Genomic DNA, 27,163 nt, shown 5'->3' with positions numbered 1-27,163 from the left:
GAAGCGTTAAAATTGGGGTTAGGTTCCGTAGATAAAAAAAAAAATACTTCACTCTGGTGATGACTAATTGTATAATAAGTTGAATATAAACTTATATCGGTTTTAATGCACAACATGCATAAAGAAAACAAACTAATTTCGTGTTCTGTTAATAAAGAAGAGCTGCTGATGACAGTCTTTTGGCAGTCATTAAAGATTTTTCTCTGTAATTCTTTGCAGAGCATTAACACATCCATGTTCACTTGCGTCATTTCCATGATAGAATCTTTCTTCCCTAACAAATCAGAAAGATCATTTGCATTGTCTAGGAATGGCTCAAAATTTTCAACGTGAACGTTTTTGGTTGTGCGTCACTGACGTCGGTATCGTCGTTGGTTTTGGCCTCCTTTTTCACTCCTAAAAGTCCTCTTCCAGTGAGTTCTGAACTGTGTGAGTTTAATAACTTTACTTCTGGAAAGAGCTCTGGAAACAATCGCATAAAATATCCCAAGCTCGATTATTAGCACGCCAAAATGCAGTTGATTACGAGTAATCTGCAATTTTTAGGAGTTTTGATTATGAAAGAAGAAAAATATTATTTGTTTGCATATTCGTATCCGCGTAAAACCGAAACTCATCGACGTAAAAAAAAATAAAGGCGTCAAATCTTAAATCGCGTATAATCGAAACTGCGTAAAACAAACTCGCTTGAAACGAGCGTCTACTGAATATAAAACCCCGGTAGCAGAAACAGCGTGACGCGACGAACGTCGCAGACTTTTGAGAAAGTCGATGATTTCTTCGTTGGGACGGGGAAAAAAAATTAAACTTTTTTAATGCAAAAATTATCTTACATTTAAATGACCGAAGATTTGTGCTTATTTACTAGGATATAATCCATTGGTTGTATGTTCTTTTAGTCTCAATTGCAACCTAATTCTTTTACTCTTAAGAAATTTAGCAGTAAGTTCCCACCCCAAAGGCTACATGTAATATACCAGATAGCCCGGTTATCATTTCCAGAGACTGCAACTTCGTTCTTACAAGAACTCATCAATCTAGAAGTGTTGCTGGCACTCTCAGCTTCAATGAGATGGCATCTGCCTCCAGTTTGGTATCGCTTTCCACACTGATGAGTTCTAATAAGAACGAAACTGCAGTCTCTGGATGTGATAACCGGACTGTAAGGTATATTGCGTGTAGTTCTGTCTTAGCTCTGGCTTAGGAGAGTTAATTTACTGCTAAATGCTCAACCTTTCTATCAATTCACAAGTCGAATCGCACCATGCTACGGACACTTGCTGGTGAAATAAATTCTGGTATGCTGGTGGTAGAGTCCTTACAAAATGTGGCGCGGTTTAAAGTGTGAGTAGACTCTGAATTCTTTCATCATTCCAGGATGGAATGCTTGGTAATCAAATGTTATTATCTGGTAGCATTTGGTGCTGATTTGTTGCTAACTGGTAGTATTTGGCAGTGATTTAAAAAGGGATAAAGTGAATGCTTGGTAAGCAAATGCTGTTAACTGGTAGCATTTGGTGCTGGTAGCAAAGCTCCTCGAAATTTCTCGAAAATATTCAAACAAAATCATAAATTCGTCAATATAAAAAAAATATATATATATATATATATATATATATATATATATATATATATATAAAGCAATACAAAAGGAAATTGCAAAAAGCAAGAACATGGAAACAACACCAAAATGAAAAACGTGAACCACGGATTGATACTTTATCAAGGGAAAGACCAATCCCTTAGTTCACAAGGCTTTTTTTTGTTAAGCAATAGGGAAGGTCCCAAAAACATACTACCTTCCCCGACAGCCTTGAAGAACAATTTGAACAAGAAAACATTAAAGAATAAAAACTGACCTGTAAACATACGAACGATGTAATTGCAAAGCGAACCAGCAAAAAGAAACAACAACCAGAATGCTGACCTTTAAAAAGAAAAGGACGAAGCGATTAAATGACTAGCTCGTGTCAGGCGAAATTGCAGCTAGGACACGGCAGCAGCAAAAAATGGAGCTAAAAAATTAATACTGAAAAGGAAAAAAATCTGGAGAGCAGAAATTCCATTTCACAGTACCTGGACGACCGAGCCTTTCTCGGCTTTAAAAGGATTATTTTTTGCCAACTCGTGTTTTTCTAAGGTTCGATACTTTTTCAAATATACTTGAAAAGCATTACGTTAACGAAATATTAAGGTTCTCGATGCTTCCGAGAAACGAGAGATATACATGTAAACACTTCTCAGCATTATAAATATATATACATACCCACAAGAATTGCTCGTTTAAAGATATAAGATAAATCTCTATGAATATATACTAAACGTTTAATAATTACTAAACTACACATAACTAATATTTACAAAAATGATTACGATATATGAGTGCAGCCGTCTTGCTGCTCGTCATAATATCACGTCTTACATCTTTCGTCTCATCAAAGCGATTAACTAATCAAAAAAGTTTTACCGCCGTAGTCGACGGACTCTACACTGTCAAAACTACGGGTGCCTTTGACTAACTATTTGGCTCCCTGGGGTGAAAACACCGGGCCTCAGGGTGCAGTAGAGGCTAGGAAGTGTGATCAAGGTGAATGACGCTAATAAATGTGAAAACGGACCTCCTAAATGCATGGGTGAAACGCTGGCGCATGCGCTCTCCGCTCTGACATCATTCAACCACAATCAATGGCGGACGCAAGAATAACTACGCACATGCACTTTCCCATTGAATGAAGTACGAAATTGGATTAAAACTTATAAGTTTCTGCGATTTACTCTTCAAAGTTTCGCGTAAGTACATGCATTTGATCATAGTGTAGCTTTTAAGGCTTTCGAACATATTTAAAATTGTTTCAAAGGTACGTTGATTCTTCAGTTAGCCGTTATATACATTTGCTATTCCTATCATGCATAAATTTTACCTAAAAATAGCTATCAGCACCGGATAAGTAACATTTAATAATCAAAACGCTTAAATTAGATGATATTTGAAAAGTTATTTCAACTATTAATTTTGACTATGTGGTTTTACTTGCTTGTATTATCAACAATCTTGTGGATTTTTAACTAAGAGATTCATTGTTAGCAATGTGATGCACTCAGCAAGTGAACGGAAACTCTAATTACGATGATGCAAATAGCAAAAACATAACAGCACGAAAAAAAAGGAAAGCGGATTGAGAAAAAGAAATTTCTTCTCCGTCTCGATTTTTTTTTTTTTTTTATTATTTATTTATTATCTCGTGTCTAAGTTAACTAGCTTTCCTCGGCGTTATTGCTTAAAGCGAATGACTGAACTTTTTTCGTCACTCTAGTAATAGTAAGAATGAATAACTCGTTAGAATTTGTTTTGGCTTTTAATTTATCGAAAGACTTTTGTTCTTTTATATTCTTTACGGATATTCAAATGTCGAATCATATATACGTACGTACTAATATGGTGCTCTTTGATTAAAATTTCGAACGTGATGAAAGGTTTTATTTTTCCATGATTGCAACATAATTGAATATTTATTGTTCGTGTAAATGATTTACAAATAGTACCTACGTTCTTCATTTTCGGTACGATCGTGCTGCAGTAAATGTCAATAACATATTAAAATTACTGAGCAATCCAAGTGGATGTACGAAAATTAGTGCACGGCAGACAAATTTAAGTCATGAACACTTCTAAACTATGTTCGAAAGTTGAAATGTGATCAAATGCCTTAAAGTACAAGTTTTAATCATTTTCAGAAGTATTCAATGTGGAAAATGTACCAAGACTTAGCTTTTTATAACTCAAAACAATAAATAATAATGTATACAATTGTTTACGGAAATGCAAACAAAACCGAGGGGGGGGGGGGTGCTCAGCAACAGAAAACAGAGGGTGCCAATGTTCTGCGATAGGGTTCCGTTTTTCACCGCGGTGCACACTGGGTGAAGGGTGCCGGTTTTTCGCCCGTGTTAAGGGTGCAATTTCGGCACCGTAAAGAGTGCCGCTGGTGAACAAGCTTTTCACCCTCGAAAAGTGCCAAATGCAACCTGTAGTTTTAACAGTGTACGTCATCATCTCTTGACGAGTTTTACATATAAGAATGAGCTAAAATGTGAGAATGGCTGAGCAAATGTACCAGGATGTACCAGGGTCGGCACCACATATGTACATGAATATGTATATATATATAACGAATTCATAAAATCCGTTCATAATTCTCTAAACTTTTTACTAAAAATTGACAGAAAAATTTCAATCTTGAGAAAAAATCTCTTCATTGACACTGCAGTGCATTTTCAACTTATAGATCGGAACTCCTTCCTCACTCTCATTTCCCTATACAAATACATCGTCAGTGTTCTTTTGGAAATTGGAACGCGGCAGAGATAAAAGCGAACCCTCCTCGCCAGTATCGATCTGCATTTAAATCAGCCTTGAGAGATCTTTTTTTCCTGCCGACAAAGGAGTTTTAGTTCTCAAGGTGCCACCCTCAAGATAAACGATCCTTCCGCAAACGCAGCTTTGTTTAGAGGCCGATAATGAAGATGGCCCTGATCTTCTTCCCTTTTTTTCCCCTGGAAGTTCGGCCCTTAAGTTGGGACAAGTCCAAATGGCAAAGCAGACTGCGTAGTTGTTGGCGCATAAACTTCACAAATTCTAAAGCTTTTTGATAAATTTTATCAAAGATGATTCGGCTTTAAGAGGAAATTTTCAGGAATGGTCTTATTTTTGAGAAAATGACCTAATGCAGTAGGATGTAGATAATTACTTTCTTAAATGGGGTGGATTTATATTCACAAATTATGTTTAACATTCTCTTTTTCACGATAACCATCATCCTAAATTGATTACTTTACAAGTGCATGGGGGAAAACCTTTTAAAGCAATCTTGAAATTAGTTTTTTAACTTTAACACCATCTCCGGAATACTTCATACCAATCGCATTTTCTTTAAAATGAGAACTGCTTATTATATATCTTAATAATGTGGTAAACAGCGCCACTCAGTGGCCATCCAATGATGGCGTTGCTGCGGCGATGGATCAAAATATTTCATATTAAATAGTTATAATTGCTTAACTTCTAAATTCTCTGCTGTTAATTTCGAAAAACTCCGACAGATGGTAGCTTTTACTATACATTTTTGCATTTAGTAATACGGAGGCATTGACTTCAATAACAGAGGTAACTTTATAATTTCCTTTTTGCTTTTGGCAGCGACTAAAATTTTTGTCTCAGTAACGACGGAGAAAGTATAGTAAAAAATATATAATTAAAAAACATATATTCAATTTTTGAGGGTTGTGCGTTTATTACTGCGACATTATTTTTAAAAAATCAAATTTTCATCATTAGAATCTACATGGATTCTAATGCTTAGAATCATTTCAGATTTTAATTAGTTTCATTAAAACAAATTAGGTTCAATAACTGGAAATATATTTAGAGTCATACTGCCGTGGGCATGCAAAGGGCAGTAACTGCAAATTTTTCATTTTTCATTTTTGTCATGTGTTCTAGTATGTTAGCTTTATTTTACAAGCTCGCTTATTTGGTTTCTGCTGAAAAAAGATGCGAAAAAAAAAAAAAAAAAAACCGTCTAATTCCAACATTTCCCTAATGTAATATTGAATCCACCACACATTTCTTCAAATATCTCGAAAACTCATTTCTGTAAATACTGCCGTTTGCCTTCCCATGGCAGCATAAATGTTACAAATTCGAAAGAGAATTTCAGTAAATGTATCTTTAACCTGAACTAATTGTTAAACAGAAACACTTAAAAACATATTTCATGAAAGCAAATCCAAAAATATGTCATATGTGTGTAAAACGTGGGATCCCCCAAAATCAAAATTGCTTTTATATTTATCTTAGAATTAAGTTATAAGTTATTTTCAAGCATATTTTTTTAATGAAGCCGTTTCCAAAATACGAACGCACGGCTGAAACTGCTATATCTGGAAAGCTGAAACTATAGGAATACAGATTTCTGTTTAATAACTTTAACACCCGCTCAAAAAATTTTCCTTGGAATTTCAATTTGAGGGGGCGGATGGCAGGAGGTACTTGTAATCTTGTGCATGGAATCTTAGAGAACAAACGAAAATTATATAAAAAAAATAATCCCAAACAAAAAGTTTTTATGGCTTTGTAATTGTATCTCTAATCAGTGTGTTAGTTTATCGTTCAGACATTTGAGATATTCTGGTAATTTGAGATAGAAAAATCTGTAATTGGCAGATAATGATTATTACGTTTCTCCAAATTGAAGGGAGGCGCACGTGTGACAAAAGTATCCAAACTTTCCATCATCAATACAGAAAATGAATTCCATCTGTTCTTCAGCAAATGATTTACAAAGAAACTCATAAAAATTATAGGACATTAACTACGATCAAGTGAGGACAATAAGCAGTTCGGGACTGCTCAAAAAAATGACATTTCGTCATTTTTCCATGCGCTCTTCACATTGTAATGATTCTTTTTCACAGAATATTCAACTCCCCCAATAATATCGATGTCTCACCGTGCCTCACTGTGAGTCATGCAGTTCCCTAAGGGATAAATCGCTTCTCACATGCTGACATTATCAGGAAACGGTTAGAACTCCCCTCTATACTTGCCCCTAATTAACCTCCCTGCTATTCAGCTCCGCCATGTTATTCATCACAGCCTCTGCCAGCATTCTTTCGAAATGACAAATGAAATAATTGTATACACAAAATTTCTCTTCACGTGCACAGAAAACACATCACTGATTTTTGTTATCAACCCTCTTTGAGAGTAGGAGAGGACACGGTTATTTCTTTCCTTTTGGAAATTTGGTTGGTTACTTGGATTGGGATTTTTTTGGTGCAAGAGCCTAAGATGACTACACTGCACTATTGGAAATTTGGATTTTGGTTCTCCTTCACAGAACAAATTGTAGATCATATAAAAATAATTTGTTTTAAATAATGAAGCATGAAAGATAGTTTTTCTCAGTTAAATCGTTATGTGAGGCAGTGAGTGACAGAATTAACTAGTATGTTGTGGCCATCACGAAACTTTCTTCTATATTTTTCCTTTTTCTGATCCCTCCCCATGCTTGACGAGGAAGCAATATTCCTAACAGAAACAAAATTACACATGCAAAAACTTGACGACCATCCCAATGTCTGAATTATTGTAAAAACAAAACAAAGAGCGAAAATTGAAAGTTACTTTAAAAGCCTTACTTGAATTAATTAAATATTTTATTTATTAGCAAACATAAGATGGCAACAGTTAAAAATTTTAAATCATTGAGATAATATTTCCGATCATTTCCATACAATTAAAATCACGAGAAATACGCAGATGACAATCTATTACGATTTATCTTTCTTATTGTTGCATTAATAAAACTATTTTTATTCGCAAAAAAAAAAAAAAAAAATCAACACCTCTTGGAGCGATTGGAGTCAAAATTGAACCAAAGCCTGTTTACGTATGGATTCACATGTATTCCAAATTTCAACCAGAACGTAGCATTACTTCTTGAGATAGGGCACTCACAATGGAAAAAAAGAACGGGCGATTGCGCTACCCCCTTTTTAGCTGTTGACACCAAAATAAAATCAGCTCTTATACCCACTAAGGGTTACTTGACAAAAGTTTTGTTTGATTCCGTTCGTTATTTCTTGAGATACAGTAGTCACAATTGACGACAAAAAACGTTCTATAGCTCAACCCCCCTTTGAGTTATTGACACCAAAATTGAATCAGCACCTGCTCCTGCTAATGGCAACATATGGACCAAATTTTGTTTGATTCCGCCAGTTACTTCCTGAGGAATAGCAAGCACGCATAACTCAAAAAACGTCCCATTGCTCCACCCCCCGTGGAGGAATTCGCGCCAAAACCCAATGGGCACAAGTTCACATACGGGCACATATGTGTACCAAATTTCGTTCGATTTCATGCGGTAGTTTTTGCTGTAGAGCGGCCACAAAAAACTGGTCACACACAGACGTGACACAAATACATACACACACACATACATACATACACACACACACACACAGACAGACAGACATTTTCCAAAAATAGTCGAAATGAACTCAGCACACCTTAAAACGTTCGAATCCGTCAAAATTCGAAATTCGAAAATTTGCACGAATCCAATACTTTCTTCTATATATTAGATATAGAAGAAAGTAAAAATCTTTAGATACCTATTACAAATGGTAGGTAAACCTCTCCTCTGTCTTGAGTCATGAGATAGTACTAGTAGCCCTGGTAGGTGCTGTTATACAGCATGATATAGAAAAAAAAATAAATGAAAGCCTCCCGAACCTCGCAACTTTAAACGCGTTCTATCAAAACTTGAAAATGTCCACTTGCATCCCTCTGCTTCTCACTGGCTCATATAATATTCACCTCTTTATTTATATATTTATTTATTTATTTTATTTTATTTATTTATTTATTTTATTTATTTTGTTTTATTTTATTTTATTTATTTATTTTATTTATTTATTTATTGAATATCTCCTTGTTCTGGCAAAAATAAAGCACATGTGGTGCTCGCAATAAAAATTTTGTAACTGCCTTGTTAAGTAAACAAATAAAGCATTTAATGAACTTAAGAAAAGTAGTAAATGCGTCTTCTAATGCAAGACGACGTGAAATAAGTCAATTAAAAATTTAAATATAGAATAAATTTCTAAATAACTTATCAAAATAGGTCAGTGCTGTTCTCTTTTTTAATGGCTGAACAGTTTAGAAAAATCATTTGTGCCAAACAGTGAATTTTTAATTTTAAGTTCTACATTTTCAAAGAATGAATAACAGAAATGTTTTTACCAGTTTAAAGAAGCACAGTAAGTCCCTTTATAAGTGTTTAGTCAAAAAGCATCAAATTTCAAATTTAAAAAAAATAAAGGCCGGAATATCAAAAGGAGTGCAAACAGTGACAGAATTTTAAGACTTTAGTGATGAAAGGAGTAGCGAACATGCAAGATTTTTTTCCACGATCAGTGACTCTGTCCAGCAGTTCCTTCAAACCATCACTACTTCTTTCAATAAGTCGTTGTAACCAAGTTTTTTAGAACATGTATGTAGGGCTTGTATTTCTTTGTTTTTTTGTTTTTAAAGTAAAATAGGAGCTTAAAATGGAGCCTATAAAATTTTGTGTAAAAGATTTTTTTTTTACTCTTCCGCTAAAAAAAAAGTGATGAAAGAAGCTGTTAAAAATCCATTTAACTAATATTGTAAACCAAAGAAAACTTTGAAAATCTGTATTATTCGAAAATTTTCAAAAGCCGAAAATCCACTAACCCATGCTTGCTTAAGTTCAGTCATGAAAATTATTTGTTAACTTCGTTAACACAGTCAACTTTATAAAAACTATTATTCAATTTTGGTTTCGACAAAGATTCAAAAGCTTGGCCCCCCAACCAATGGCAGAACAAGTATAATAAAATCTATTTTTAAAAAATGAACAAATACATAGTGGTCCGAAAGTGGGACTACCCCCCTTTAATTATTTCCTTTTACATAGTAAAGGAAGTATTGTAAACGCGAAAAGATTTTTTTTCTGAAATTTCCGTTTCTACATTTCCGTTTTATTCACCCAAAAAGGAATGATGAGTAGGGTTTTTTTTCTCGACCCATCTGCCCTTGTATATGTACCTAAGAACTTATAAAATCAAACCCAGTGGCGCAACAGACCCCTATTAGGGCAATTGGCTTACTGTGACCAAAACAGTTTTCCTGACCCAGGGCTCCGCGGTCAAGGCAGATGTTTCGGTGGTCAGCAGAAAGCGAACCCCCCAGGGTTTAGTTCCCAAGCAAATACTCTGAGTTGAAAACGGCTGAGTTGACCATGCGCAATCCGGGAATCGAACCCGTGCCTGCGGCGTGGAAAGGCGAAGCTCTGCCACTGAGCTTTACCTAAAAACTTATAAAAAATCAAAATGATTATTTTGACGATCTCCAAGTAAATGATCACTGAGCTTTCTCTTGATGTCTGTATGTGCGTATGTTTGCATGTACGTATGTATTTATGTATGTATAGTGCATAACTCAAAAATGGTATACCGTTGAAAGTTGAAATTTCGTATTTCGACTCTGAGTGGAGTCTACTTGTGTACCGTCCCTTTTGGTTGTCCCCAAAAGGGGTCTTTTACTCGTTTTGGGGCAAATGATTATTAATAAATTTAAATCAGAGTTGAAAAATGATTTCTTTTCCCAAATTTGTCACCAATTATCCGATGTATCATCAAGTTGGTGACAAAACACAACTGAATTCTGTGCCATTTTATCGCGGAGATTCTGGGATTCAAAGATGTTTTGCAGCAAAACATCTGCGATAACACAGTGCAGGATTCAGCAGTGTTACGTCGTGGGTGGTGTTTTACCGATGTTTATGATTCTTAAGACTTGAAGGTAATTGTGTATAACAAAAATTCACCCATAGTGTTGAAAATAAAAGAGGGTGGGCCTACCTTCAGACCACTCTATTTCTGTTATTCATTTGCATCAAAACCATTTACTTACAGATCTGTATTTCTTGTTTTCTAGGTTTACCCCATGGATGCAAGCCCCCGCCGCCCCCACTTGCGATGCAGCAGCAGCATCCTTGCGCCCCGCAGAAGCCCCGCACCATGGCTACCGTGTCGCCCCTGCACCAGGGAGGCCCCGCCCCCTACGAGGGAGGATTCGGTCCCCCAAGTTCCAGGACATCGAGCTTTGCTGCAGCCCTTAGAAAGCTTGCCAAGCAAGCAGGCGATCCCGTCGTAGGTAAGTACATTGGGAAACGACGTATTCAAATAACGTTATAGTGTGTCTGTGACAAGTTGAGTCACGTCCTGGACAGTTTATACCTCTTTTGATGGAGCTCGGTGAAAAAGTGACGTGTTATTGACGCCGGTTTGATTTGGAATACTTTCGCATAGCTAACTACAAAAGTCGCCCAACTCAACTTAGGGAGTTCTCACAAAGAAGAGTAATTAGTGCCAATTATGTGTTCTTATTAGTGCAAGAGGAAGCTAAAATTGTCAAGGTCGTTCAACTTATCATATCCACTATATAGTTTCATACGTAGGATTCTGAAAAGAGGTAAAACCATCGTTCTGTATTCAACTCAGTATAATATCTTAACTTAATTTTGGTCGTGATTTTTTAATTACTAACACATTTTGGTGATAATGCTCGATAGGAAACTGTTTGTAAATAGCAGGCTATCCTGTCGTAGGTTAGTACACTGACAAGTCACAAATATAAATAACTAGCAAAAATACCCGGCGTTGCCTGGGTCAGTAATAATTATTAGAAAAAATCGTTACTTGCTTCTGTTTTCTGTTTTAAGTGTAAGAATTTAAAACACATCTTTTTGACGTGATTAAAAATCGAGTTTCTTCCTTACCCATAAAACTAAAATAGCAATAAGTATAAAGAACAAAGTAGTATTGATTTAGAACCGAAAGCACTATATTTAAGCATATACAAATTTAAAAAAACATGAAATTAATCTTCTCATGTTTAAAAAGATTAATCTGTTGATACTTTTTTTTTTAACATGGAGTCTAAAACCTTCTCTGTATGGCTAATGAAGTACGAAGTGATTAAAAAAAAGTAGCTGCGCTCGTAATCCCCTTATACTTGCTTTAGTTATTTCGGGAAATTTTAATCATTGTGGCTCTTGGTGCGATTTTACCGAATTTGCGAAAGTCGTTTCGGGGTACCTTCGATGATGCTCCCCCATTCTTTCCTTACTTTGTAAAACGATATGATATTAATTTTCGTTACAGAGATATCGTCGTCAGATGCTGAGATATTTTTGGTCACCATAAAATGGCGCTAAACAGTTTCATCCGAAATGTTACCAAAATAAGTAATAAAATTTGGTGATAGTTTGAAATTGTGCAAAAAGGAAAATTAATGGAAGTTTTTGTGCTGTTTATGGATTTGCCTAATTTAGTTGCTGGATTATTTAGCACAGTAAAAAAAGTCTTTTGAAAATTCTTTGATTGGCGATATTTTGTTTACATGGTGAAAGCTGAGAAACATTATGACGTAGTCTTCGGCTTCAAAAACAGCAACGTTGAAAAAACTGCCAAATGCATCAGCTACGGAAATCTTTCTGCAAAAATTTTGGCGATCTGCTGGTTGTTTGGATAATGAGTAAGTGTTCAATCAGCATAAATAATAATAAAAACCATTAATTACATTAAAGTTCCGTTTAAATGGAAAATCATCAGCCAAATCATGTATTATTTGCCAATCTTACTTCAAGATTTGACTTGAGAAAAGCCTTGAACAATCACGAAAAGCAAAGAAAGTCAACAATACAACAATTGTCGCTATCGACAGGGAGTTGAGATGATACACTAAATACTGTATTGAGTTGAGGAAAGCCTTCGAACATGGATCTAAAAAGCTCATAACTCGTTTTTTATTCTACTTAGAAATTTCGAACAGGTGCCATCTTCAGCAGAAAAATCAGAGCTTTCGATGGACATATAATGTAAATATGTGCAAGTATTTTTTCATCCCAATATTAGAGAATTTATACAAAAATTGTGTTTTATTGCCCCCCTAAGGGGGTTTTGCCCCCCATAACGGGACGAAACCCACCCTTTGTGTTATTCTGATGCATAAGCTATATTATTGTAAAGTTTCATCAAAATCCGTTCAGTAGTTTTTGCGTGAAAGAGTAACAAACATCCATCCATACATCCATACATCCATACAGACAAACTTTCGCATATATAATATTAGTAAGATGTTAGTTTCAATCGCAACATATACTCAAAACTAAAGCCCTGGATCCTTCGGATTCCTCGGAGAGACAGATGGAGGGCTTTATTCAAAACAGCTCAACACATTGTTCTGTTTTCTACGTTAGCACACTACTTAGGTAACTTAGTTTTTGATAAGAATTTTAAAGTTCAAATACATTTTGAAGATCGTACCCGATAGAAAACTTCTGACGAATATCTTAGGTTGTAGATTACTATTATTTGTACTCTAAAAGAAATAAATAGGGGGGAGGGATGTGTCGACCGATTTGATAAACAAGTTACACCTTCTGCTCTTCTTTATTTTCATTGAATAACTTCTACGAAAATAATCACACACATTTTCTTTATACGTTAGAATTCATCAGAAAATCCCCCTTATTTTTTGTATAAATTTATTTTTAAATTCTGTCATAAAATTGAAATATTTTGAAAAGTAGACTTCACCTATTCAGCTATTTCACATTTTCACCGTTTGACGATTCAAGAACATATATTGATTCAAACATTTAAGAAATGTTGAACACTATCATTACTTCCAAGTTAAAAAAAAAATCTCTATTTGTTCTTCAGTTATGGATCTTCAATTAAATCTCAATTAGTTTGAATTCTTCGTTCATGAATACGTGATTTTTCTTTGCCGTTGACAAATAAAGTTCCGTGCTGAATGGAAAATTGATACACTGGAAGTTTAAACGTTTCACTATTTTTCCACGCGGTCAAACTCAAATGGCAAAATAAGGTTGAAGAAAATATCTTAATTTTCCCTCGATTTATGTATCCTCGACCTCTTTTTTTTAACTTGGTATTTTTTAGAATGATGCCATTTTTCTCAAACTAAACCCTGGGGTTGAATGGGATTCGAACTTGATTTATTACTCGCGAGCTGAAGAGCTGAAACAGAAAAACTCGAACTCTGAAACACCGAGCATGAAAAACGTTTATTTTTTAATGTAATTTTTTTTTTTTTTTTTTGTAAAAAAATCAGGTTAAAATATTCAAACTTAGTTTTTCCAAACTCGCTTTTTATCACATAACACGAAATCCATCTCTTTCTTATTGTATGCGTTGATCTCGAGATTATCAACATTTTACCCCAGCCTCAAACAATTACGGGAATCACATTTTCATTTGCTCTTTTAGCTCCAGTTCATATTACATAATAAACATAAATCGATTTTTCGATCTCATATTTTTCGGAACAATTTCAGGTGAGAAAGAACTGGCGCCCATTTCTCCGGTTTCGTCCCCTGCCTTGAATCAAGGCGGTTCCCTAACCCCCAAACGAAGTGGAGCACCTATGGGGTTCCTGGGGGCCCAGTACCCTTCCTCGTCACCGCCCGTGGTTACGATCGCCCCTAGCAGACCAGTGGCTACGCACACCTCAGAGAGTCGAAAGGTAAGTCCTTCAAAAACGATAGATATCCTCGATTTATTTTATTGTTAACTAGCGGTACCCGCACGACTTTGCCCAGAAGAGAAAATTAAAAGTTCATTTGATTAGCCTGTATATTTACAAATAATGGATGATGAATTTCTCACCAATTGGCTATGTTCATTCGCTCTTCCCATGTTACGGTTCCACGTCAGGATAATTTCGTAATTTACACGCCTACTTATGATAATTTTGCTCCGGAAAATGTTCTTAAAATTGAAATAAAAAAAGAACAAAATCGAATTTTCGAAAAATCGCTTCGAGGTGCACACCCCCATGCTACAAACTAACTTTGTACCAAATTTCATGAAAATCGGCCGAACGGTCTAGGCGCTATGCGCGTCACAGAGATCCGGACAGAAATCCAGACAGAGAGACTTTCAGCTATATTATTAGTAGAGATGTAGATGTTGTACTCGATTGCTGTATACGTAACAAATTACACCAGTTAAGCAAGAGTACAACTAACAAAGATTGTAAAGAGATCAGGGAAAATTTTGGTGGCTTTTGCAGAATTACGAGCAAATACCAGCAGTTCGTAACAACATTCAGAGACTGCAGTTTCGACATTATTAGGGAGCATTAATCTGAAATAGCTATAGCAAAGCTGAAAGTAGTTAAGCCTCTCATGTAAGCCCCTTTACATTGACGAAAAGGCAGCTCATTTCGGGTCTTTTCAAACCGTTAAAACTCTCTGTGCATGGGAAAAACCTGATCGCTGCTGGTAGAATTTTTGAACCACCATTAGAAGGTAGAAAACGGAATACTTCAGCAGTCGTGTTGCTCAAATATTACCTAACTTTGTTACTCATTTAACTCCCATTTGCGGCATTAAGCTGGTTTATTGCATTTCATTTCTAAGCCCGCTCTTAAGCAAAGATTACTTATACACAAGTGAAACAAATAATTTCAGTTATCAGTTTGCGGATTCTTTATATTTTCAATCATGAATTTTATCCTAATCATTATGCTGCAAAGAAAACTGATATTAAATAATAATAATAATAATAATAATAATAATAATAATAATAATAATAATAATAATAATAATAATAATAATAATAATAATAATAATAAAAAGTTATTAGTGGAATTCTACTTTTCCTAGCAAGCAATTTATTTGGTACCATATTTGTTTGCTTGTTGGCACAACATGTTCTATGAAATATTGAATGTTGTGACAATGGTTTTATTTAATTGATTCATTCATTTTATACCCTTGAAAACCCAATCAGTATTTGTGACATGTTAATCTATGCATCTTCATTTTGTAAACGATTAATGTATTGGAAAACATGTCACAAATACTGATTGGGTTTTCAAAGGTATAAAAGGAATTAATTAAATAAAACCACTTTCAAGATTTCACAGAACATGTTGTGACTCTTGCATTTTATTGATACTAAAATACTTTTACAGGTTATGGACCTCAGCAGTGTTCCTCCAGCAAACAACACTTCTGGAGGCATGACGAATGGTCATTTGCCAGAAAGCCTTGCAGTGAAGATGGACGCTGGAAAGGCACCGGGCAGGCCGCAAGAGAAGTGGGAGGAGAAAGGTCCTCTCTCCGCGCAATCGGCTCAACCGCAAGTCAGGTACATTTCATGAAATAAAATATAGCTTTCATACCGTTATAATCGTTGTTAGAAATGTTACATGCAGAATTTTTTATGCATTGATATTTTGAAGAGAAGAGATAATATTTTGACAAATGTGAGCTGTAAAAAATATTAGCAAAATTTGGAAATGAAACTGTCGTATACACCACAAACATATTCAGCAGCTGTACTGTAACTCATTTGTAACTGAAAAACATTAAATACATTATTTTGACGCTAATTACTTTAGAAGCAGTTTAAATAAAGGAAAATCATTGATTAACTTTTATCCGCCTTGTTAGTCAATCTCAGGAGAAATCCGCAACACCTATAAGATATGAAACTAGATTGCCAAATCTAGAAGAGCCATAGAAAAAAACTCTCCAAATTCCAATTTTTTAAATCAAAGAAATGCAAATGAACCGACAATGGTGGCTCACTGCCCGGATCACAATCCTGAGAATTTGCACACTTTAAATGCCTAGTTACATTTTTGTTCACATTAAAATTTTGATTCTTTAAACTTTTCTGCATCACAATAATAGTTAATGTTATAGCCAATCAAAGAGTGCATATGTTACGGGGGAAAACCAACTATTTCCGGTTAACTATCGGTGAATGTAGACATTTTCCAATTTGGTCTCTCACAGTAATATATACATACATTACAGTTTATTGAGATACTCTACACACATCAGGACCGTTTCCTCACACATTGTGTTCAAAGAATGATCATTTAATTTTTAATCTTTCATTAGTGTCACAACCTTAGTGAGATGTGTTGTTAAAGATATGTTTGCGTACTCTGTAGTGGTACAATTCAAAATGATTGCATGGTCACTGCAAGACAGTATTACAGTTTCTTTTTAAATTGAAAAACAATAATTGATTTCATTTGTTTGATCATGAGTTATGTTTGATGTTTCATCTTAGGCCACATGCTACGATTGCTCCCCTTCCTCGACCAGACGATTCCTTGACGTCATCCAGAGGTTTTCAACCTTACCGGGGCTCAGAAGAATCTCGCAATACACTTCCCCACCACCTCCCATTGTTCGAACACCACCCTGCTACTTCCTATCCATACGGCCCTACGTTTTTACCTCCTCCACATCTTACACATCCCGCTTATAGGTAAGTATTATTTCGAGAAAAGTTTTAAAATATATAATTAAGAGCATCAAATTCCTGTATCCCTAAACACTGAAGTGATTTATTTGTTAGAAGGATTAAAATTATACTGGTTTAGGTTGGGCCCACCAGTGAGCGAACATCCCTTAGTGAATAGTTCCTAATTTGTTTTTTAAAATTAGGTTTCAAATTATTTTTCCTTAATGAATTGGCAACAGTAACTTTCTTCTACACAATTCTAAAAAAGAAACAACCAGAAAGCGTTGTGCTGAGAGATTCATTTATTGAATTGTTGCGCGTTTATTTTATTTACTCCTTAAAAAAAAATTGAAGCAGAATCATAAAATAAATCTTACCAATAAAGATGCTTTAATGTCAAGAACCAAGTACTACATCTTTTAAACAAGTGATAATATTTTTAAAATGAGATTGTGCTTAGATGTTCAGTCAGTGGTCAGACTTTCCTACAATGGTACATGGCATTATACAATCGGTATAACCAGGGAACCACAATAATAGTGTGATAATAGAAAAATTGAATGAGTAGCAATTAAAATAGTGTTATGAAACATGCATTTGATACATAAATCATTTGACTTCGTCACCCCGTTGTCGAAATGTGAGATCTTTAAGTTGGGTGATATTTTAATTACAGTCGCCAAACTTCGTGAGAAATGGGGGGATCTGGAAATTGTGATCAGAATGTGTACATCTGTGAATGTTAACAAAGCTGTTTATTTTCCATTTCTAGCTAAATTTGACCATTCTTTTCAAAATATTGCCCAAAATTGAGACCTTATGTTTCGATAATGGGAAAACGAGGGACATTGAATCACGAAACAAAAAACTTACTGTACTATGCTCTTTCAATTGCTACTTATATGATTTTTTTTTTCATTATTACATTAAAGTATGATTTCTTGGTTAGAATTATGTCTCGAAAAAAGAGTACAATTTCTCTTCTCCAACATGCTTTCAGATATTTTTTAACGTTCTTTTTTTCTGCCTTGTGTTTTATAAGTTGTCCATTTATTCCGAAGCTTGATTTATAAAATGGAATAAATATGTGAAAAATAAACTGCCTGGTGAAACATTAAAATCACTACAAGTTTTATTTGATATACTTACAGATAATTAATATTATCGCCAAATTTGGCGCGAAATTTGGAAACTGTGCAGTAACCGTATAAGTAACCAACATAGCATGTTAAAGGTATATTATAACAAGTTAACTTTTTAATTTAAATTAACATTTTTTCCAGGTTTGATGACCCGTTATATTTAGAACGCTATAGTTTGCTGAGGCCACCTGTAATGCCTTATCCGCAAGCAGGCATGATGGCGCCACCACCCACTGCCTTCTACCCCAACAGTCGATACGCCGCGGACCTCATTGCACAGTCAATGTCTCTCAACTCAGCCAATAACAGCATCATCAATGAGAGGTCTGTTGTGTGTTAATTTTTTAAAAGATTTTCCGTGAATTTCAGTCGTCAAATATCACATACTGTTACAAATTTTGTAAATACAGTTGGCTCTCTGTTTAACGACTTTCAAGGGACCACAAAAAATCGTCCTTAAATGGAATGCTGTTAACACTATAGTGGACCATCTGGGACCGTGAAAAGCCGTCTTTAAATAAAGAAAGTCGTTAAATAGAGCGTCGTTAAACAGAGAGCCTACTGTACTAGTCATTTTTTAGGTTTACATATGCTTAATTTGTTGTAATCTGGCTAAATTTGGTGCTTATTCCTTAATTTTCGTTAAAAATTACCATAGCTCTTGAAAATTTACTGGAACTCGTATTTTGAGTTTGCCTGCTATGCACCATTTAATTTTGCGTTTATGGGATTGGCGAGATATTTAAGAGCTATCGCCAAGTTGGCATTATTTCTGCCGACCTATATTTGGTGCCAAATTTGGCATGAAATCGTTAATTGTCGCCAAGCTTGGCGAATTTCGGACACTAACATGTTTATAATATTTCAATGCTATTAATGATTGGACAACCCCTATAACCTCAGGAAAGTAATAGAATATTTCTGAATGGAAAAAATACTAGAATGTACTTAAATAGGAAATGCTAGAATGTTCATTCAACGTTAGATAAGGAAAGCGACTTCAATGGGAATCAGTCTAGTTTTTAACTAGGCTGTGAGCGCGCTTAGCTCTGTAGCTGTGATTTTGATCTTAATGTTTTTTTTTTTTTTTTTTTGTATTTGGATGTAAATAAGTGTTTACCATTGAGTTTATGGAGTTTGATGAAGTTTGCCTAACGGCTATAGATAATTTAGCTTTGTAAGCGAACTGTGTTTCGAACCCACTGAACTTCCTGATAAAACATAAAATTCTCTATGATGGTGATGCTCAACTCATGCTCTTGCAGACGAAATCTGTATAAAAGTAAGGCTGAAAACTAAATCCAGACAATAATTACATTTCCTCTCACTTTTTACTCATGGGATCGACAGCGTGGCGAAAAGTCGAAATAATCGGTTAACAGAAAGACTACAAATATATTACTAAAATTAAATTTCTTACCTAAATTAGTTTATAAATAAGAATAACTTTAAAAATGTGTAAAATCTGCTATGTACTTTTGTTAATAAAAAAGCATATCTGATAATAAAAAAATTAGTGAATGAGGCAAACTTAGAATTTTACTGAGTAAATATGTTAGTCTAGTACGTTAGTATAGTATGCTTTTTCCCAAAGTAGTCCATTGCACATTTTTGTCTGCATTTTGTTTAGCGTGTGGGGAGGGGCGTTTTCTTTTTTTTTAAAAAAACAGAAAACAGCACTTGATGGGGTTACATTACATTTGCGTCTTCAGTGTTTGCTTCTTGTATAAAAATACAACCAAAGTTATAAGGTTACGGTTAACTAAAAATAGCGGTTGACAGAGTCGCGTATAGTCGGAATTGTACTCTTTGTGCTTGCGTGTTCATGTTAGATTGTAATATTGTAATGTATGCAAAAAAAAAAGCCGTTTAAAAAAATACATGCGTGCAATTAGAATATCTTCTAGAGTCCTCCCTTAAAATCATGCGACATTAAATTAAACATAGTCTCTCTAATTCACATTAAAGCCTGTCTCTAATGGGGTTGTTTCCTTCAGTCAAAAGTACTATTTTTAGTCACTGAAATTGATAGAATAGGCAAAAAAAAAAAAAAAAAAGCATGGACCCAGAAAATACTTTAATTTTCCCAACAGTTATTTTTTTAATTATTTTTTTTTTAAATAACCGATTTTTCAATCAAGGCGTGGTCTTGATGACGTCACACATGATGGACTTTGCCGCATCTTTCTACCGTGTTTCCACATTATGATAATCAACAAGCGAATTAAATATAGCGCTCTACGCTAGCTATCAAACATATCGTTGCCAATACACGTGAATAAATATGCGAATTAAATATTTCGCTCTGTGAATGGCATTTCATCATTTGTGATGTCATCAGACAGAAGCGTAAACAATAAGAGCTCACCGATTTAAGTAATTTTTTAAAAATATTAAACGAAAGCAAATTATTTAAAAAATGGTCAGATCCTGTTTTTAGTAAGCTCTTTCAAAAAAAAAAAAAATACTTTTAAAATTTTGGAAGCGATCCCATTGCTGATTCATTAAAAAGAAGCATCGCAGCAAAATGACTTTAAAGTGGTTTTCCAGCGCCTCAAATTATTTTCTCCACTTCAGGATAAAACAAGAGGAAGAACGCCGGATGCGTGAAAAGGAGCTTGAACTGGACCAAAGTCGGAACAAGGAACAGGAACGACAAAGGGAACAGCAGAAGGAGAAAGAGGCCAGAGAAAGAGAACACAGGGAGAAGGAGAAGCGAGAGCGGGAGAAATCCATCAAAGAAAAAGAAGACAGCGCGACCGAACACAAGAAATCGTTCTCCAATTCTAGTCATAGTTCCACTCCCAAAAGGAGCGAATCGCTAAGTAAGTGGAATTCTATCTGAAAGATGTGTTCTGGTTTCCAAGTGGAGGGGATTAACTGGATATTTCTTCTGGAATTGAGTTTCGTGGCGTTTTATAGACATCCATGTGTAGTCTGACTTGTTTTAGGTATGATTGAAATTCCGAGCGTCTCCTCTTGCAGTTACGTTCTTCATTTAGTATTTTTATCATAAGGTTTTTCATGTGGTTGAAGTTAATTTTATGTTTGAAACATTAGATGACAAAACGCTATTCAATCAATATAGTGAGATTCTGTCACAACGAGCTTTAAGAGACCGAAAATGTTGTTCGTTGAAACGAAAATTTCATTGTAATGGATGTTCTGTTGTAATAGTGTTCCTTATAACGGGGTTTCACTGTATTGTTTCAATTTGTTCAGAGTAAATCCGTCAGTAGCAAGTTTTATTGTAAAACACATGTTCACCTCAAAATATTTATAGGGTTAAAATCTCTCGTATGGCCAAATGTTATAAGATTTTTTGGATTTAATTTTGTTGATTTATTCACTGCTCTGTTCAAAATTGGTTTTAAACTATTCTCTATCGAAAAAAAATGAATGTGGAAATGAGACATCATGCCTAAGAATTTTCAGCGAAAAAAAAATATTTTATATAGATTTCATTCCTTCAAAAGTTATGGGAAAGGAGGTTGGAAAGACATACCAACAAATGCACATTTTTCCTATTTTCTTACCTTGCTTTCAATTTTTTTTTAAATTTTCAGTGCTTATTAAATTATTTAATGAAGCCTGATTTTATGCTTTTTTAAAACAACTTTTACGAGAAAAGAGCATAGAAACAGGTGTTTCCAGACGCGAAATTACTTTCATAAAAAATGCATACAGATGAAATATTCCAAATTCAAGCACAGCTATTAGAACCTAATTGAATTTGAGCAGCTATGTATGAAGGAATGAATCCTTTATCTACTTCGTTTTATTCAGTATTTCACTCCATATCTAATGTTATCATATTTGGAATTTAAATCAGTGGTTTTTATTAAAATTGGCAATATATATATATATATATATATATATATATATATATATATACTAGAGAACCCGACAGACGTTGTTCTGTTCAAACTTTGAAAATTTAAAAAATTTCAATAAACTATCAAGTATTTGAACCGTTGAAAAAAATAAGTAAATAGAAAATATTTTAAGCTGCTTGGTGTCAGAATGCGTATATTTATTACAACTTGATTTATCTAGTGCCCACTGATCATTTGTTTTATCAACTATTTTTTCTCGCGTACTTGAAAGATCATCTTAGATTGTATGGTTTGCTCCTTCAGACATACTCAAAAGATAAAAATAATCCTCACATATTAAGTATAAAAAACTAACTACCCATCTAGAAAAAATGGGAAATCCCGCTGCAACATCCTCCATATGAAAAAGAATAAAACAATCGAAAGGATATGGTTTATAAAAATAATAAAGGTAAAAACAGTTCTCTGAATGAGCGAAAATCGCTCCCCCTCCCCTCCCGATGTAAAATAAACACGTTCTTCAATTAAAATGACTAAACACTCTTTAAAAACCAAAACCAATTCTTGACAATTTAAAATTTTTCACCAAATGAACAAAAAATACAATAAATTGCATCAATAGTAGTAAACAAATAATCACGCAACTAAATTGTTATGGCCGAGGTCGCCAAGCCACCACGTTCCTGTAATACAGCCGATCAGTGAGCGAAGCGAACTCCGACCGATTAGCGGTCCCATCTTTACTTCATATATTTGCCTAATTTGTTCTTTCCACCAAAGATAAAAAATCTTCCACTCTACTGATTTTTTGTGTACAGAACTACCCTGTTGTAATTAATCTGGACAAAAATAAAATTTGTTTCGTCTTCAAATTCCACCATCTTTTCCTTCATTAATGTAATGATTAGTTTGATAATCCTTAAAGTATTGTTGGCATTGGTGCCAAAACTCAGATGGATTTGAACCGAGAAACAAATGTTGTTATGTACGGTACTATCCGATCATTTGGTTAGGGAAACCTAAAGCACCGACCTGGTCACATGTTTTAACTACGACGAAAAATACGCGTTTTGCGTGAACCTAGTGAAAGAAATCCGATTTCTTACAGTACTTTACTTTAAAATATATCACTGTACCTAAAATCGTTGCTTTCAAGAAATGAAGGCTTCTCTCTCTCTCTCTCTCTCTACGTTTTATCTAATCTTAATTAATCTTAATTGACATTCACGGAACGAAATTTCATTACAAAAAGCAGAGCTGGCTTTCTTATTGTCCTTTTGCAACAGGTAAATATTTATTTCAATTCTCGCTCAACAATACGTTAAAATAAATATTAATCATGTGGGAGATATAACCATCCAATGTTTAAATTAATTAATTAATTAACAAAAACGTTTCCGATTCGATCCATTGCGTTTCGAAACCATGCTTGCCACAACTTAATTACACACTACAAATTTTATCAAAATCGGTCCAGCCGTTTAAAAGCCTTATGGTGACAAACGTCCGCACAGAAGATTTTTATATATATATATATATATATATATATATATATATATATATATATATATATATATATATATAATTATTAAAACTTCAAGTAAAATATTCTACAAATATTCTAGACAGCGCTATCTATACTTCTATTATTTATCTTAATGTTCATATTGTTCAAGTTTTCATATTTACATAGTTTTCAATTTACATTGTTAATGTTCTTTTGAGTTTCTTGTTGTTGTTTAATACACTTGCCACTGTGCTACCTACGAGTGAGACTTTAAAAACTCGCACCTTTTAAAACTCTTTATTCCATAGTGTTTCTGCTGCAAGAAATTACTCTGATACATGAAATTAAATAAAACTACATGTATCAACTAAAACAAACTATTGCATGTAACTGTTCATTTTGGTGAGACCGTACCACGTCTATTTTTCAAGACATGATTTAGCATCTTGTTTGAAAGGACATACTTAAGAGTTAATTACTTTGAGTTTGAAAAAAAAAATGCATTTATTTCAGACGCCAGAGCCCCATCTGGAACGAGTTCCACGGCCACTCTCACGAGTCAGTCAACGCCGGTCAGCAGCTCGATTCCACTCAATCTCGTCATGCACCCGAGTCAGGAACTCCCCAAAAAGGAGACTGAACTGTGGTTACCATGGCAACAGCCTCTCAATCCTTATCCCAAAGATAATGCTAGTCAAGAAATGGGAAGCAATTCTAAACACCCCGCATATCGAACGCAGGTGAGAATCATCTTGTATTGCATCAGCTATGATAATTCAAAAACCACACTTTTTTTACTAGATTTATTGGTAAAATATTTCTTGCAAAAATAGAATACATTAAGCAAAACGAGTCAAGTAAACTATTTTTTAACTCTAGAGCATACATTTCAGTATTCAAATTTAATTATATGTTTTTTTTTTTTTTTACTTTTTATGTTTGAAAAGTTTTGTAACTGAAAGCAGCCCAAATAGTCATAAGCATAAATATGATCAAATATCGCAATGATCAAAGCCACATCTTTGTGACAGCATATATTAAAATAAGTAGGTATAAATGAAAAGTAAGTATAAAGTAAAAGAAATAGAGAGAATGGCACAAATTAAAAGAAAAAAAATGTTTTCGTTGGCGTTTGAAATCTGAAATTGCAAAAACAGTTATTGAATGAGCAAAAGAAGAAAAAATATACAACACAAAATTGCTTTAGAATTAAAGAGGGAAGAATTTTAAAAACCTGCAAACCTATTAGGTTGTTGTCAACTGAGGCAGGAAAGACAGTTTTACAGAAATTGTCAATAAAAATCTCGTCAGTTACTTAACATGGAATTCTAGGAGAAGCTCATTAAATATCGTCAAGATGAACTTGGATTCGGCAAGTAATTTCGGTGCCAAACTAAAGAAACATCGTCAAATAGTCACCAATTTCTGATGTTACGTACGTCTATCAATTTCACTTTAATACATTCGTTTTATTATGAAATTTTACCTTCAATCTTTCTTTCGTACAAAAAGAAATTTAAAAAAAATATAATTTTGCTTCGAAAAAGTTCCATTTTCACTTTTAGATCTTTGAATTAAAATCAGTTCTATTTCAGTTCTACCATCAGTTCTTATATTTTCAATATATTTGTCATTTTTTTTCTTATTTTAGGAAAATCATCGACATGTTAATACAAAAGACCATCAAGTGAATGAGAAAGTGAGCTTAAGGTTCAGCCCGCCAATTCCAAACGACAAGAAACATTCCAATGCCTCCAGTGCTACTTCATCAGAGACTGAAAACAGAGATCACAGGCCGAAACCACACAATTCCGAGGGCAAAAAGTACGACAGCATCCACCACCACATCACGGAACTGTCGAACAAAGAAAGCAATGCCTTCGACTGGAGGACTCACAACCCCAATGAAATGCAAAGCAAAGACATCCACCCCATCGAGTGGGGGCACGAGAAAGTCCAGAGGTCCTCAGAAGTGGTCCACAAGGAAGGCAATATCCACGACTGGAGGCCAGAGAAACAGCACAAGAATTCAGACTCTTCGAGCAAGGACAGCGGTGCGCATGAGTGGAGACACGAGAAGTTGCAAAAAGCCTGCACAAACAATCACAGGAAAAGCCACGAATCGAAAAAGTCCAAGGAAGCCTTCCACAATCATCAACGAAAGGCTGTCAATGGGGCAATCCTGAAAGCCAGTCCTTATCAGAATGAAGGAATGCATGCCCGTCTGTTGGAATCAGAAAAAAGTCGACTGGAGTTGAATGGACACACGCAGCAAAAGCCACAAGTTTACAATAACATAAACGAAAGGCTTATTGTACCGACGTACAAAACCTCTTTTCCACCGGTTCTATCTAAAGATATGGGACCTCATAAAATGTATACAGATTATTATAGTGCTCCTGTTTTGAAAAGTAACGTTGATTTGACACCTGTGGTGAGCAAGCTTGATGTTGATGCTAAGAGACTGCAGAAAAACGATCTTAAATTCTTTGAAGACGAAGGAAAAGAAGAACTAAGGCTAAAAAATCTGCTCATAATCACTAAGGGCCCTCCTCTAAAGTTTGATCCTAATCCACAGGTGTGTACATTTTTAGATGTGTTTTTAATATAATCTATACCATATTTTACCATAACTGATAGTCGAAATCAACAAAAAAGGGTTGACGTCTTGTCGCCAACATTTACCACATTTACGGTTTCCTCACTGATTCGGTCATTTCATTCCTACTAAATGAGCAGGATTTTTTTTTTTATATAAAATTCGATTCCGCTTCAGATACAGCTGTTACAGGCATGATAATTGCATAAAAAATATAACTTGCCCTATCTTCTCTCAGAGTGTTTACAAAAAAAAAAAAAAAAAAAAATGCATTCTTATTCATGACAAAAAAAGAAATAAAAAAAGTGAAGAACTTCAAGATTTTTCATTCAAAATGGCGCCGTTTCCAGTCTACTCCGTGCCAAGCAGGCAAGAATATCTCCAACTGTCACGTCGCTTTGTTAACATTCACTATCAGTTCCCTTGAAATAGGGTAAAAATACTCAATTTTAGCATAATTGTAACTATCATACAATTAATTATAGAACTCATGTCGATTAACTGTTTGTGATTGATATTCAGTATTTTCACTTTTAAATTTATTTGATTCAAAGCAATTACCATTAGTCTTAAGTATGCTTTATAGCCACAGCTTCCTATCGTAAATTATTGCTAAAAATGAGTAAACGATGGATTATCTCACATAGAATAAATTGTTATTATTCTATGTAAATTGTTTATAATTATTGTGTTGATTTTCCTGAAATTCGTTATTCGTTTATTGCAAAACGATTTCATGTCTAAATCGCTCTTTCACTATCGAAATTAAATACATATGTTTTCTATTTAAATAGGTTTTGGATCGCCTCATTTTAAAATGTTGTAGAGTAATGCAGACATAGTAGGAGAAAGTATTACAATTCTAAATCGCCACGAATTTGCAGAGAACTGCATACCCGTGTTTTAGAGTTACATGGAACCCCTTTTCAATACAAAAGAAGCGAGCTTATGAATGAAAAGACATTCGACAAAAGAGCTTTTTTGCATTCAAAAAAAGGGTTCCTTGTAACCCCGACACAGATGTATGAAGTTCTCTGCAAATTTGGGCGATTTAGCTTTGCAATATTTTCTTTTACTTTTCTGTATTGAAGTATTTCTTTATTTCTCACTGTAAATATGTTTAGTTACTATTATGTTGTCTGAAATATGGGCATTTTATGCAACAATATTTAGAAAACTATCCTTTAAA

At 34.5% G+C, this 27,163-nt stretch overlaps 1 protein-coding gene across 1 annotated transcript in view; it reads left to right on the top strand.

Moving 5' to 3' along the window:
* The window catches only part of LOC129226936 (genetic suppressor element 1-like), a 124,878-nt gene that overhangs the window by 77,046 nt on the left and 20,669 nt on the right, over positions 1-27,163 (top strand). Inside the window, exons 2-9 of the mRNA XM_054861568.1 lie at positions 10,529-10,747; positions 13,959-14,146; positions 15,602-15,777; positions 16,714-16,914; positions 18,174-18,356; positions 20,610-20,857; positions 23,889-24,115; positions 25,027-25,953. Of these exons, the coding sequence (XP_054717543.1) occupies positions 10,529-10,747; positions 13,959-14,146; positions 15,602-15,777; positions 16,714-16,914; positions 18,174-18,356; positions 20,610-20,857; positions 23,889-24,115; positions 25,027-25,953 (2,369 nt within the window). The remainder of the gene's footprint in view (positions 1-10,528; positions 10,748-13,958; positions 14,147-15,601; positions 15,778-16,713; positions 16,915-18,173; positions 18,357-20,609; positions 20,858-23,888; positions 24,116-25,026; positions 25,954-27,163) is intronic.

The sequence above is a fragment of the Uloborus diversus genome, chromosome 1 (genome assembly GCF_026930045.1).
Source record: "Uloborus diversus isolate 005 chromosome 1, Udiv.v.3.1, whole genome shotgun sequence".
Lineage (NCBI taxonomy): Eukaryota > Metazoa > Arthropoda > Arachnida > Araneae > Uloboridae > Uloborus > Uloborus diversus.
Note: the sequence above shows the minus strand (reverse complement) of the source record. Positions and strands in the feature narration are given on the sequence as shown.